This window comes from Ambystoma mexicanum, chromosome 10 (assembly GCF_040938575.1).
Source record: "Ambystoma mexicanum isolate Mex_15411 chromosome 10, UKY_AmexF1_1, whole genome shotgun sequence".
Taxonomy (NCBI): Eukaryota; Metazoa; Chordata; class Amphibia; order Caudata; family Ambystomatidae; genus Ambystoma; species Ambystoma mexicanum.
Window position 1 is genome coordinate 741,247,768 of NC_090932.1, and position 15,336 is coordinate 741,263,103.

Consider the following 15,336-nt stretch of genomic DNA (forward strand, 5'->3'; position numbering starts at 1 on the left):
ACAAATCATTTACAAAGTGCAAGACACACCTGAAGAAAACACAACACTGGAGGAATGCCTACAAGAACGTAATGGTTGGATAAACACAAACAGCTTCAAACTGAAACTGGGCAAAACAAAAATAATGATTATATCCAAAAATGAGGAAAATAACCACTACTTTCCATGGCTGACAGAACTAGGAACAGTACTGAAACCGTCAATGAGAGTAAAAAACCTTGGAGTCTTGATGGACAAGGAACTAATACAAAAGCCACAAGTAAACAAAATAACCAGGAAAGGTTTCTTCCTCCTTCACACAGTAGAAAGGATCCTACCGTTCCTCTCCTTCATCCATAAAAAGTCACCATCCTCTCACTCATCATGACCAGTGTAGACTATGCCAACAGCCTATACCTAGGAATGCTGGAACGCCTACTAAAAATACTTCAGGGTATCCAAAACGCAGCGGCCAGACTCCTGCTAAAACTACCACGAAGAGAACACATTACACCAGCGCTGAAAATGTTACACTGGCTACTGATAAAACAACGAATAAGGTTCAAAACAATGTGCATAACGCACAGAGTAATCCAAGGCCAAGGAGCAGAGTCCCCAAAAAAGAAAATGACCATCTACTGCCCGGCAAGACCACTCAGATCAAGCAACGATATCCGCTTAGAACCAAAACCATTCAATAAAAGAAAATTCAGAGGATCTTCTTTCTCTCACCTGGTAGCAAAAACCTGGAACTATCTACCAGAAAACATAAGCAATACAAAGGGTCCCCTGACATTCAGAAAACTACTTAAAACTGGGCTCTTCACATTAGAATCAGAAGGAAATGACTAGGAAACATAGACTCAGCTGGAAACAGGAAGTCCTTGGAGGGACCCACAAGCCCCTAACTTAATGGTCTCTAACCAGAGGGCAGGAGGGACGCCCCAACCACATACCACTAGAATTCACCCACTCATGTCCACATACCGCTAAAATTCTACAGAGGGAAATCACAGTAGGTAGGCACTACCCACAAGAAAACCTGCGGGGGGACCCATAATCCCCTAACTTTATCATCTGTACCGAAGGGCGGGGGGAGCCCGCCCCTACCACTCATGTCCACATACCGCCAGAATTCTGCATAGAAAAACCACCATCACGCGAAGTGCCTGCTGACCAGGCTGCCACACAATATCCAACACACAGGATGGTCAAAGATGTCGAGAACAGAAGGCCAAAGCAAAGAGGTAAGAAAAAAACCTGCTAACCCAACTCTAAAACCTCCATTTTCCGCACAGTTCTCCTACAGAAACTCACACAACCACATCTCTACACAGAAATCCGAATGCACTTCACCGCACAACATACAAACAAAAGAACATGGAATTGCACCAACCAGAAAATCACACCTAAGCTCAGCGAATGGTGCAAACTGAACTGAAGCTGTCAACAGGATATCACAACTCTCACTTTACCTATTCCCCCTATAGCCTACCAACCCCCTTGAACCCTCCTTATCTTTCTAACAATCTCCCTTTCAGATACACCAAAGCGCCAAGAGACCACTACGGTGATGATAGTTTGCGGTACAAGTACCCCTTAACATTAACATGTATTTACAAATGCTATAAAATCATGCAAAATACCTTCTAGCTGGAGAAAGGCGATATTAATCCCAATTTTTAAGAAAGGAGTTTGATCCTCACCAGAAAATTATTGATTAGGACTTAAAGAACAAATCTCTAAAATGTTTGCCAAGAGTATTTGAGATAAATTAAATTATTGGATTTGAGAGAATAATATTTTTGGGTCTCAGCAGACAGGTTTTACAAAAGGTTTTTCTACCTTGCATAATATTAGCATTTGAATCTTCTTGATAAGAGACATTTTATTGCATACAGGGTCGAAATTGTATATGTGTTATGTTGATTATTCTAGAGTATTCACCTGTCTTATTAGAAACAAACTATGGGACAAACTTCGAATGTGGGGCAGTTAAATGGACAGCCAGTTGAGGTTGTGAAGGAGCATAAATACTTAGGAGTGATGATTTGTAGTCATGTCGGGTATGAGGTTCTTTACAAATCTACATTTTCAAAAACGTTGCCGTTTATATGGCTTATAAGAGTTCCTTGAGAAAGATATCCACTGGTTGACACTTCTAAAGGCCAAGTTGTGGTGTTCTACTCTTGGCTTGCCTAGCTGAACTCCAGTTGAGGCAATATGTTGCAAATTGGGCCTTATATCCTTTCCCAATGTGTGATATTGTATACAAGTTATGAAAAAGGACATGCAAAGTTTGTACAAGATTTAGACAATATTGAACAAGATCAGTTTTGGTTTACTCAGGAACATTCCTGATAGCTGCTGCTGCAGCATTTTATAATTGGCAACTTTATTTTTAAAAAGAGTCACTGATTTTACCCATTTTAATTGATTTAAGGAACTAATATTGTGCTATTTAATTTTTTATTATGATTTTATGCTTGTTATATTTTATATTCTTCTTTATAGTATATTTGTGTTTCTGTTATGATTTTTATGATGATGCAATTTTTTGTAAAGGTTAGGAAGTATAGCCAAATGCACAATAAAAAAAACAATAATTAAAACCAACTTAATAATGGCTAAAAAGATCTTTCATATCTTTTTTTAAAAGCTTTTAAAAATGAGCAAACATAAAATATAAAACCAGATCATTATAGTTTATAAAGATACACGTGGGAGCTCTTGTTGATCCTTTTTGTAATTTGAAAGAGGCGACCAGGTATGTTTGCACTCAGGCATATAGCCATGTCTATGCCACCAAATTTTCGTCATTTGCTCAGAGGAGTGTACATTTTCAGGGCAAAGCGTGGCATACAGGCATGCACTCTGCCTTGTGCCCTGTGCTGTGCAAAATGAGTAAACACAGTGGGGCAAGCTAAAATGCTAGGTAGAGTTTAAATGTAATTGAGCATTGGAGGCAGCAGGTACAATTACAATTAAACAGTGCCTGACATTCTTGCATGTTGGGCAGCGTTCATTTTGTCCTGTGAACGCTGCTTGACATGCGTGCATGTTAAGAAGCGTTTACATTTACAAGTAAGCACTGCCTGATATGCTTGCATGCCAGGCGGCATTTACTGGTAATTGTACATGCTGCCAGCAAGGGCAGCGTGTACAATGGGTTCCTATGGGGTCCGCCTGTTTTAGAGATCTCCAGCATTTGCACCAGCATGAAAATCAATGCTGGCACAAATTCTAGAGCATTTGTACGGCGGACAGGAAGGAAGGTGGCGGAAATGCAAGTTGCGTTCCGGCCCTCCTCTTCACCATACAAATGATTGAAAATGTGGCATGGCGTGGCGTGAATGGAAGGCGTTAAAGTCTTCCTCAAAGCTTTTACAGCTTCCATTCACGTTGCGCCACAATAGAGCATGACCGCCATGGCATCTTTGGTGACCCTAGCATTATATTTTATAAAATGGCTCCTTAACCAATGTCTTCTGAGATCAGAATATAACAAATCTTCCTCAAAACCAGTACCACACAAACACTCCTTAATATCCCCCAGCCAGTTCATTCGGGCATCAATGGTAACATATTGAAACGCATTACAAGAAGAGTCCTCCAGTGCTCGGGGGACCTCAGGCTTGTAATAATACTTTCCTCAACTAAGTTGTAACAGAAGGCTACAAGAAAATTCATAGAAGCTAATTTGCCTATTCTTTTCAACGTGTCAGTGTATTCTGTATTGCCCAAATTTTGATTGGGAGACTTTTGTTTATCATAAGATCTAATTTATGTTGCAGCCAAATAATGGTCATTCTGAATGCAAAGTCAATATATGTACTGTACTCGACAATGCACAGATGAAATTATTAATATAAATTGGGGGAAAAAGTGCATGTAGCTCCACGGATATCAAACGTTTGTAATTTAAAATAAATCTTTAGTGGTGTCTAATGGTGAGCAAATAGAGGTTTGTAACACTGGTGTACGAGTGCGATACAAATAAAATATCAATTCAATATGAATAATATCTAAATAGATATTTTTAGAAAACAAGAGAGAAAAAAGAGCCTGTGTGTAGATATAGAAGTTCACAAAGATGGCAGTACGTTGTTTTATAAAGAAATGACATGGCATAATATCACATGATCCTTCACACAATGAGAAGACATTTAGGTCAGAGAAGATACTTGCAAACCTGGCAGTCTCAGCAAGACAATTTCTGACCGGAAGTAAAGTAAACACAGGGAGGAAATGATAACCTGTACCTTCCTGTATTTCACCTGCCAATTAGAACATTTACTTTCAAATACTCAAACTTCGTGTTAATAGAATTTATTGAAACATAAACTCTGTATCTAAACCGGACTGCCATAAGAGGAGGCAACAGAGGGGAGAGAACGGCCGAAAAAAACATAAATAGGTAATTCCCACTTCTGAGCGTAGCGTCTTTCATCTGCCTACGGTTCAGTATTTTAAACAAGCAACCCATAGGCCATTCACAGAAGTGTTTGGAGTAAAATTGAAGCACTACTGAGTCATGGTTTTATTCAAAGCGGTAGGATCTATTACTCTAATCTGTAGTCAGAGGGACTGCTAAGCAAGCAGTAGCCTACTCCCTAAATCTGTAGGGTTTTTATTTAGCAGGTATCATGGATGCAACATCATTGGGCTAATTGGCCTCCAGCCCCGCTGCAATCTTGGCCCTTCGTAAAAGGACCTGCTGCCCTTCAGAGCCATCATAAGCAGGACAAAATCCAGATGATGAAGGCAGTCTGGGTCTGCAAAATTGCTTTTCTTTTGTCATCAACAGTGCCTTTCTTAGGCGTGAATCTTTACGCAATTGGCACTGTAATGGGGCATTTCCAACAGAAAGAACCCCTACAGCTGCAATTAACTAGCAAATCTGTCTCTGCTTCCAAGGCAATTAAAGTGTGTAAAACAATAAAGCTCCTTTTCTTTTTAAATATCAGTACCCAGCGGGTGCTGGGGGAAGGGGGTATGGTAGCCTCCCAGCCAATGAGGAGGCTCGGGACGGGGGGAATTACCACATGGTAATCCCCCTGCTCCGAACCACCTCATGGCTGGAGGCCACCATCTTCCCCTGCCGGATATTCAGATAAGTGCTCTACTCGCCTTCCCTGCCCAACCCCTCCACAGATTTACCTCCCCCCACTCCCTTCCCTCTACTTACCTGCTTTTTTCCCCCTCTTCGGGAGCGGACGAGCTGGAAACACTTCTGTCTCCAGCCAGTCCACTCCCCATTTGGGACAGCTGCCTGTTTCATGGTCATAGATTTGAATAATGCCTTCTTCTCAGTACCACTACACCCAGACTCACACGACTTGACTTCCTTTATGTATAGAAACCAGAAGTGGAAACATACAAGACTTCTTCAAGGGTATTGCGATTCACCCTCTATATTCAATAGGGTCCTCCAGATGGACCTAGGCAATGTACAGATGGAGAGCACAGTCCTACAGTATGTAGAAGACATTTTGATTTGCAGCACAAAAGAGGATCAGTGTAGAAAAGACTCAGTACACATGCTGACAGTGTTAGCTGACAAGGTATACAATGTGGACAAAGCCAAACTACAGTACTGTCAAGAACAAATGCTATACATTCGACAGGTAATCTCACAAAATGGCCAAAAGGTGACATCAGAAAGAGCGGAGACAATATGCAAGACAACAAAACCTACCACAGTGAGAGAGATGCAGCAATTTCTGGGGTTATGTAATTACTGCAGAGCATAGGTGTTTGATTACAGCACTTACACCAGGCCTTTACTGTGTGCCTTGAAGGAACCACAAAGGGGACACAAGACAATACAATGGACAACAGAAATGACTGAGGTATTTGATGAACAGCTCCAGTGTTAGGGATCCTGGACTCTAAAAATGGATTTTGACTTGTTCTCACACCAATAGGTGGTGAGGTGCAGAGTTGTCAACCCAGCAATCTTCTTGCAGACATTTTACAGGAAGGTGATTATGCACACGACTGCGCAGAAAACTTACAGGAATTCACTGACACCCGCTGTCACGAACCGTCGTCTACGTCCTTTCTGGACCTCCTGGTCCCTGACTCGCAGGGGATTGCATGCAGTTATCCTTCCAACATGGCCGCCCGGAACAGAATACTCCGGATCGGTCTATGCGTTCCCCGCTGCTCATCCTACAAAAGGGACACGCCCCCGCGGCTCTGCACGTCTCAATGCTACCGCTACCTGTAGTCAGACGTGCTTAGCCGGAGTTCGATCGGGGCTCTCGCTTGATTCCTTGTTCCCAGTCCCTTGAATTCCCTCCTGCTCCCTTTCCTCCCCAATCTCCTGGAAAACCTTCCGCGCTCGATTCACGGTCTTCCATACCTCCGAGCGTACATTAATTACTTCCTGGAATTACCCTGGACTTGTAGAACGCTCCTGGAAACTGAACCGCTACTCTCATGCTGGACGCCGAAGACCGGCGTTCGGGACTATACAAATCCCGGACCGTAAAGAAGAAGAAATCCCAGAAGGTTGCAAGTACACAACAGAAACAGGTGAGAAGGGGAGAAGCTTGTGACACCCGCAATGTTCATGTGGACGCACTTGAGGGGCGAGACGTGCTCTACATTGACTGATCTTCAACACTTGACCAGACGGATGCGGTCATGAATACAGGAACTGCAGTGGTGAGGTTGACAGAAGATAGAACAAGTGAGGGAGTGGTTATTGTGCGATTGCAATTACATTATTCAGCACAAGCAGCACAATTAGTGGCCTTAATATTAACATTGGAGCACAGCAGAGGGATGGAGGTGACAGTGTACTCACACTCCGCTTAACTGGTGTCAACAGTACACTCAGGACTGTCACGATGGATGAAGTGGGGCTTCAGGAGAGCAGATGGGTCACCAGTACAGCATGCACTTTTATTGGGCAGATTAATTGAAGTTATACAGTATCCCGCACAGATAACATAATGAAATGCCAGGCTCATACACAAGGGGAAGAGCCTATCTCAAAGGGAAACAAAGCAGCAGACTCAGAAGCAAAATGCGCCACATATTTTGGAGAGCCTCTAGAAATGGAAGCCTCATCACATGCCCGAGACTATGGAAGGACAATGGTACTAAAGGAAGGGTACAATGTATTACCAGAAACACAAATAATGGAGTTGCAGGGAGCTGCTCCCAGGGAGGAGAAAGACTTCTGCAGTAAAAGGGTATGTACAGTATCCTTGTCAGAAAACCTATGGTAACAGAGCAACACAGGGAAAGTGGTCATGCCCTTAGCATTATTGATCACCCCACTAACACAGTTACATTATCCAACACAGAGAGGAAAGGAGGTCATTGCTGCCCATATTGGAGAAACATGGTTCTGTCCTAATTTGGCAGAACACATTGCTGAATTTGTAAGCAACTGCTTAACATACAAACAGTTTACTGCAGGGCATACATTGAGAGTTGTGAGAGGAGCCATACCTCGTCCAGCAGGCCCATTCCAGCATCTCCAAGTCGACTATGTTGACATAATCCAAGTCTGCCAGTAATATCACTACATGATAGTGGTTGTGTGCCCATTCTCTCTCTGGATTGAGGCAGGTCCCTGTTCCCATCCTGATGCCCTCAAGGCAGCAAAGTTCTTGGTCCTGGAAGTATTCCCACGATGGGGCGTGTGTGAGGTCCTGCGGTTTGACAATGGCCCACACTTCGCCAATGAGATGTTCAAGCACATTACTAAGTTGCTGGGCATTCAACATAAATTCTCTTGTGCTTATCACCCGCAAGCAAATGGGTTGTGTCAACGCCTAAATGACCTTTTAAAGGAAATGATTGCAAAGACGAAACAGAGCGCAAAGAAAAACTGTCTCCACTGCTTACCTTTTGCACTCTTTGCATTGAGCAATAAGCCTGAGTCCGACCACCATTTAACGGCCCATAAGGTGGTGACGGGGTGGTGCATGCAACTCCCACTGGCTCCTCCCACTAGAGCTCTGAAGGACGCTGAGAGTAGTGCAGAAGTGTTATGCCAGGAAATGTATGATTACATTGCTTCCTTGATTGCTAGGGCCTCTTTTATCTCTCGCCAGATACGACAACACCGGGGAGGCCCAGAAGACAGCAGAGAAAGTAACAGTGACAATGACCCAAAGACTCTGAGACAGAAAGGCTTGTTAGTGTTGAGGATACCGTACTGTTGAGGAATGTTATCAGGAGGTGGGATGCACCTGCATTTACTGGTCCCTACATAGTGGAGAGAGTGGCAGACAGAGCAGTGAAGCTTGAAGGGAATGCAGTCTGGAATCATCTCTCGGATATCAAGCCCTACAAAGCGCAGGCCTCACCTGGCAACAAATTCGACAGGGCCAACGATCAGAAGCAAGAGCAGCAAAATGATAATTCTGAACTTAAACTGCAGATTGGAGGACACCCAATGGTTACTCGCTCAAGGGAACCAGAGTTAGGGCAAGGACTGCAGACACATCCAGAGTAAGGATACACTGGGCCTGATTATAACCCTGGCCATAGCCGTGCCTGTAAAACAATGGGAATGGGGTAGCCGGATGCACAGGCACCGTTACAAATGGTGCCTGTGCATCCGACATGCTGTGCTCGCCAGTGCCGCCTTGCCCACCAGGCTAGACCTGGTGGGCTGACAGGCGCCCGCGAGCACAGCTCGTAGCATGGCGGTCCGGGAACTACAGTACCGGCATGCTTACCGGTACCGTAGTTCCCGGACCACCATGCTTATAATGAGGCCCAGAGTGTTTAAGTTGCAGAGGGGAGGGTAGGTCTATGCGGTCCTCCCTGTAGCAGCACCGGTGCACGGGTGAATGCAGCTGTGTTATTAGGCCAGGGAATGCTATGTCAGATGACACTATGCAATGCATACATGCCAACATTCTGACACGCCTGGGAGGGAGATTTCTACAGAGAAATCGGGAGACAACAATTTCCCCATCGTAATGCATTGGGAAAATAATTATTTTAGGGCGGAGAACTTGAAAAATTGCAGTCTATTTCACAAAAGAATCGGGAGTCTCCTGCCTAAATCGGGAGGGTTGGCATGTATGGCAATGACACAAATTCAGGGGCCACAGTATCTAGTCAGTTTCCTGCGACCTCCTTTCTGACTGCCCACTTACACCTCAACAACACTGCAATTCTAGCGCCACTCCGTTTTACAAAGGATTATGGTACAACTGAATATGCATCAAGAACCTGTGAACAATCCAACAATGCACCACAACAGCAACACTATGCTGGCAGTTTCCATCAAAATGTGCATGCTGTGATTAAAACCTAAAATGTTTATGGACAAAATCACTGGCACAGCTCTCAGTCTTTTGTGTCACCACCAATTTTTTTGGGTGGGCGAGAGCCCATTGAAGTTAACGGGAGTACAGAGGGCTTGGCGGGTGAGTTAGCAATGCACTGGGCCAATAGGCATTAAACTGCACCATTGGTTGCTAATTTAGCACTGGTTACCAAAATTTTTTTTTTTTTTTTTTTTTTTAGGTTAAGAGACTTTAGTGGGTTCGTGGTACATAAGTCACAGGTAATAAGTTACAGGCAGGATAAGTACATAAGGGAGGAATCCAAATATAAATATAAATATTTCTTTGAGACAACGGGAATTCGGGCCCATGAAAAGTAATATGCCGCGCCCACACAAAGTCTCTGGAGTAAAGCCATCCCCTACCATATGTCTGCTGGACTAGCACACTACCTGTCCCCTGTCCTCCCGTCCCACAAACGTGTCAGTGTCTTACCTGTGGGCTGAGGCCGGTGCCTTACGTCCACGGCGCCATCCTGAGGCGCAGCGGCCGCCCCTTGCTGGGCGCTCTCATCAGTGTTGCAGCCAGGGGGCAGCGCCGCTCTGTCCCCAGAGGCCATTTTCACAAGGTTCCCCGCCGCCTCGGTCGCGCTCCAAGGGAACAGCAAGGTTTGTTTTCAAACAATCTGCGTCCGCTTCTCACGTAGCGTGACGCATTGCTTCCTCTCGGTCTACTGCACTCTTCCTTGCGGGCTCTGTGGGATGGCCGGTGTCGCCGCTGTTAGTGGAACTGTAGCACGCCGTCGTTATCGCTGGTGTCCCCGAAGGAGACTGGCTTCCTTGTCTCGGCTCGGGGGAGCAGACCGGCGCTGGCTTTGTTGTTACTGCCGTTTCTCTGGAGACGGGCAGTGACTGCCTGTAAAGTGCCTTTCTCCCCCTTCCTGCCTTCACTGCCCAGGGTTCCCCAGGCTAAGGCAGAAATTGGGCCCGCAACCAGAGTCTGTCGCAGGAAAACAATGAACAGGTCAACACTCTGTGGGACTAAATAGGCAATCCACGTACATGTTTAGGGTCGGGAAGAAGGCTGCTTATGCGCAATACTAAGTGTGGGTGTATTTTTTTAAGAAAAAAGTTGAGCTAAATGTCAAACATTCTTTCTAAATAAGGTAGCTTGTATGTACTACTCCTCTTTGTTCTGTGATTAACGTTGGCAACACTCTGCGTTGGACAGCAGTATAAATAGGTAAAGGCATCAATAAAAAAAGTGGGCCAGTGGCAATTTGTTACATTTCTTTAAAAACTGTTTTAGTATTAACCAATGAGCATTTTTTGTAAAGCTCATTGTAAAAAGTACCTTTTAAAACACGCAGTAAATCTGGTCAAAAGTACCAGATGTGCATTGAAGTAACTCATCAAACTGGCCAACTATGGCCCACAAAACTGTCCGACTCTAACCTGTTGAGCCTGCCCTTCGGCCAGTGTCCTATTATCTTAAACGTCAGTCCAAGCCTGGTGACAAAAAACAATGTTTTGTCCCACATGCTAAATCAATGGAAACTACAGTATTCCATATACAGACAGTCCACGAACACCCAAGCGGTTGCCACCTTTCACAGGAACTGGTCGAGTTCAGCTGGTGGCAAATACTGACTATATTCTTTACTCTTTTGACATAATAGATTAGGGTAGACTGCACTAACGGCAGAGGAATCAGAAGTACTACAACAAGCAATCTGGCATTCCACCAAACCCTTCCCTTCCTATGGGACCGTGGCCCTCAGTACTTCCCTTTCTCCTCCCGTGCAGGGCAAGCACTCATTCACAGTCTCTTTGATTGTATAACATCACAAATACCTTTTTCTTGACTCTGTCTTCCTTGGCACTCTTCTGTCACCTGGTTCTCATGTTGGTCCTCCTTGGCTCGGCTGCCATAAACCACAAACCAGTACCGTTAGATAGTCTGACAGGGGTGAGGCATCACACCCACAGTTGGAACCAGGGTCCATCAGTGTTTCCTCTCGTACTTGGTCTTGCAAACATGCCCTCTGAAAGTAGGGGTGAGGCAGGGGTCACCTTGCCTAGTTTATTGCCTCAGGCTTAGTTAATGTCCTAGGTCAGCATCCTTTCCAATAGATTGGGAGGGACTTCCTCACCCATGGCTTGAAGAGCTCTGAGTGCTCATCCATTCCACCTAGTGCTTGTTTCCTTTCTCTCCTTATGTTGGTCTCTTTCTCCCTCCATCAGATGTTTGTCCGACTCCTCCACCCAGTCTCCCCATCTCCGTACACATTCCGTTACCCACTCATTCCTTTTCCTCATCTGCTCTCCACCACCAATTCCTCTAAATTGTTCCTTGTTTGTCTCCTTTTCTTCTTTCCTCTTTATATATACTCACCCTCTACCTGCACCCCATCCCATTGTATGGCTTTTCCTTCTTCCATCCCTCCTCTTTCCTTTATCACCAGTTGTTTCAACTCCTTCACCTCTCCTCCACTAGATGTTTCTCCTCCTCCGTCCATATCTAGTTCACCACCTCCTTTTCTCCCCTTGAATATGGCACCATTTCCTCCTCTCCTCTCTTCATTTGCTTCACCTCTTCCTCAACTGCTCTCCTCACTTCATGGTCTCCTTAAACGTCTCACCACCTCCTCGCTTTTCTTCTTAGATATTCCTCCTCCTTTCCTCCACTTACCCTCCCTCGCGCAGCTCCAACCTCTTCTTCCTCTTTCCTCTGCTAGCTTCTTGCTGTGCTCTCCAACCTACTCCTAACAACCACTCTCCCTTTTTGGCTGGCTCTCCTATGATCCTCCAACTCGCCAGGCGTAATTGGGCTCAGGAGCAGATGACCCTCAGCCTTTGTGCATTAATGTGGAGCGTGTTTTTGGCTTGGTGGGGAACTGAATAGACTACAATTTTCCCATGAGTGTTCCTGTGCGCCTCAGACCAACTAGCGGTTCCGTGTGATATCAGCATATAAGGGAGGTCTGCTATTTTGGCATCAGATAGTCCTTGCGTCAGGGCTGCCCGATTCTAGGATGGTGCTGCAGAGGTGTTTCTGTGGAATTCCTCTTTCTGTGTGCTACCTTCCCCATTCATGATGACTGCGAGCTCCCCTCTTCGGATGCGTGGTAGGATTATGTTTCAGTAGAATTTCTTACTCTGCCTGCTTTCTTCCCCATTCATAACAGTGTTTGAAATAAGCCTTAGCCTGGTTAGCATGAAACCAATAGCTACCAGGAGCTTCATTTGGCTCCTCGGGCCAACTACAGTCTTACAAACAAGTAAATGTGAAATTAACTTTGAGTAATCGGTAATGTTAATAATAAAGAAGAGATCGGATACTTCCAATACACATTTAAAGACGATGGATCATAGATAATGGGCAAAAGGTTAAAGGAGCATATCTTGGTAGCTCCTGGTTCCTCTGTGAAAATTCCTACCTATAGGGTGAGGCCCGACACCCAGGAAGCTCCTGCTTATCGAATCTGAATTTCGAACCCTGCATGATAGTTATTTATTGGGTATTTATAATGTGCCTATATAGCAAATTGTGTTTCAAGGCGCAACAAGACAAGATGGGTGGGGGGGGGACAGGGATGAAGAATAACAAAAACGGTCCTACTAGTCATGTGTCATTCGAATTGTGCAAGTGCAGTAACAAGAAGTGAGGTGGAGGAGGGGGGAAGAGCCGGTCAGAGCTGAACATGCTAATGCTAAGCAGGGAAAGCAAGAGCAGGTCGGAGTGGAGAGTGTGTAAGTGCTGGGGAGGGGAGAAAGAGGGGGGAACAGGGCCCCTGTGCTAGGCAAGTGCTAAGGGGAGGCCAGGTGGACAAGTGTCAGGGGAAAGCAGGGAATGAAGGTCCACATGCTAAGTGCGAGGACGGCTGGATGGGCTCAGTAGGGCTGCAGACCCTGTCAGGTATGTACAGACAGAGGGAGCCTGGTAGGGCAAGTGCATAATTGGGCGGGGGTCAGGGTAGACAAAAGTGGTGGGGAAGACTGGGCAAGGAGGGCCTGTTGCCCGGTATTACTCATAAGGAACCAGGCAGCCAGTCAAATGCGGTAGAGGGGGACTTTAGCAGGGGAGAGGGAAGAAATAAGAGAAAAGGGGGGCTTGAGAAACCTCCGGAACTTAAGGAGATCCCGCTCAAGCCTGAGAGGGGCAGGGAGGCCATTCCAGAGGGAGGCTCCTGCAGATGAGAGAGATCTACCTCCCACTCTCTGCTTGGAAAAGCATCTAATCTGCAGAGAGTTGGAGTTAGAATACCGAAGGGCTCTAGCAGGGAGGTATTTTGGGAGAGAGAGTTGGATGTAGCAGGGCCTTAGGCCCCAGGAAGGCTTGTGGATGATGCAGAGGGTCCTGAACTTGATCCTTGCAACAACCGGGAGCCAGTGGTGAAATTTTAGGGCTAGAGAGATGTGCTCCCTGGGCTTGTGGCCAAGGATAAGTCTTGCAGTCCTATTCTGGATTAGGTGAAGGGGGCAAAGGGAGGATTTTGGCAGATTGAGGAAGCGGCTTTTGTAGTAGTCCAGCCTAGAGAGGGCCAGAGCTCTGGAGACATTGAGTTTCTGGAGGAAGGTGAGGAAAGGGAGACTGCAAATGAGGAGGTGATGCTGATAGTGAGCCTTCTTGGCAAGGTCCACGATGTGAGGAGAGAAGGAGAAGGAGAGGGAGAGGAGTCAAAGATGACACCAAGGTTTTTTGCCTCACAAGAGGGTGAGGGGAGGGGGCACATAGAGGCGGTCCGAGGGAAGGAGGAAGCTGGGGTCCCAATGAGAAGGATCTCAGTCCAATTGTCATTAACGCAGAGATCATTGACAGCACACCATGCCTGAATAGCAGTCAGTCAGGGATGAGAGAGGAGGCAGTAGAGAGAGGGACGCTTGAAGAAGAGCGTGTCGTCTACATAACACTTGAAGTGAGGAGATCACAGGGGTAAGGTAGATGTTGAAGAGCCACGACAAGAGGATAGAGCCCTGAGGGATGCCACATGTGGAGAGTGTGATAGGGGAGAGAAAGGGGCCCAATTGAACCTGGGAAGGTCGGTTTTAGAGGAATGAGGTCAACCAGTCGAGTGCCAAGCCTGTGATGTCTAGGGTGTCACGGAGCCGATTTGTCAGGGTGACATGATTTGTTAATTAATTTTAAATTTGTTTATTGATAGAGTAGTTACAACAGTCAACATTATACATTGCTATGAGTGTACACACTATCCCAGTACATCTATTATTTCTAGGCATTGCATATTTCTCAACATGTTCTGTGTATTGAGGGTTTTCGACATACCAATAATTGTTCTTGTTCAGGTTGTAAAATAAAAAGGTCTTTACAACTGTTTACTTCACAGATGTGGGCGCCGACTCAATAATAGTGGTGCGGGTATCTTAACTATATCCATCCCAAGTTCGGAGTTAACACTTGTTACCCCTATTTACCTCACAGGGGCAAGCAGCCATCTCAACAACAATGATACAGATCAACGTCTCTGTATCTTGTATGGTCCCCTTTGGAGATCACCTTATGCCCCACAACAAATAAGTCCCTTTGCCTCTCCCTTCACAGGGGGTGCAAGTCAGGGGTGTTCATCAGTTCATTCAACATTTGTCCCCAGTCCATGCTACTACTCGCCTCTGCATCTGCTAAGGTTTGATCCCTGAGTAGCTCCATCTCTACCATCCCCCAGTTATATACATCTTTCAGCCACAGTTGAATTGATGGGCCCTTTAGGTTTTTTCATTAGATTGCGATTCTACATTTAGCTAGTATACGTAAAAAGGCTGCCTTTTTCCTTTTGGATTTTCTTTGCTTCTCCCCTAGTAGTATCCCCCACAAACACGTTTCAGGTCAGCACATATATTTACTGTTGGCCCAGGTATTAGTCTTAATCACAACCTCTCCCCAAAATGCTCTGATTATCTGGCAATCCCATGTCATATGCCAGAAGCCCGCCGTGGCCTCCTTACATCTTGGACAAGTGTGATGGTGCTGTGGGTTAATCATGTGAATTCTGGATGGTGTCATATATACTCTGTTGGTGAAATTATACTGTATGAGTCTGAACCTGGCGTTTCTTGATACCTTATGGGTTTGTTCC

At 45.5% G+C, this 15,336-nt stretch overlaps 1 protein-coding gene across 2 annotated transcripts in view; it reads right to left on the bottom strand.

Moving 5' to 3' along the window:
* ERICH6 (glutamate rich 6) overlaps positions 1–10,146 on the bottom strand; it is a 701,982-nt gene extending 691,836 nt beyond the window's left edge. Inside the window, exon 1 of one of the 2 annotated variants that reach the window (XM_069618380.1) lies at positions 9,738–10,144. In XM_069618380.1, the coding sequence (XP_069474481.1) occupies positions 9,738–9,861 (124 nt within the window). In that variant the 5' untranslated portion in view covers positions 9,862–10,144. Of the gene's footprint in view, positions 1–9,737 lie in introns of both variants that reach the window. The other variant, XM_069618381.1, reaches the window with a different exon arrangement.
* Between the last annotated feature and the right edge of the window lie 5,190 nt (positions 10,147–15,336).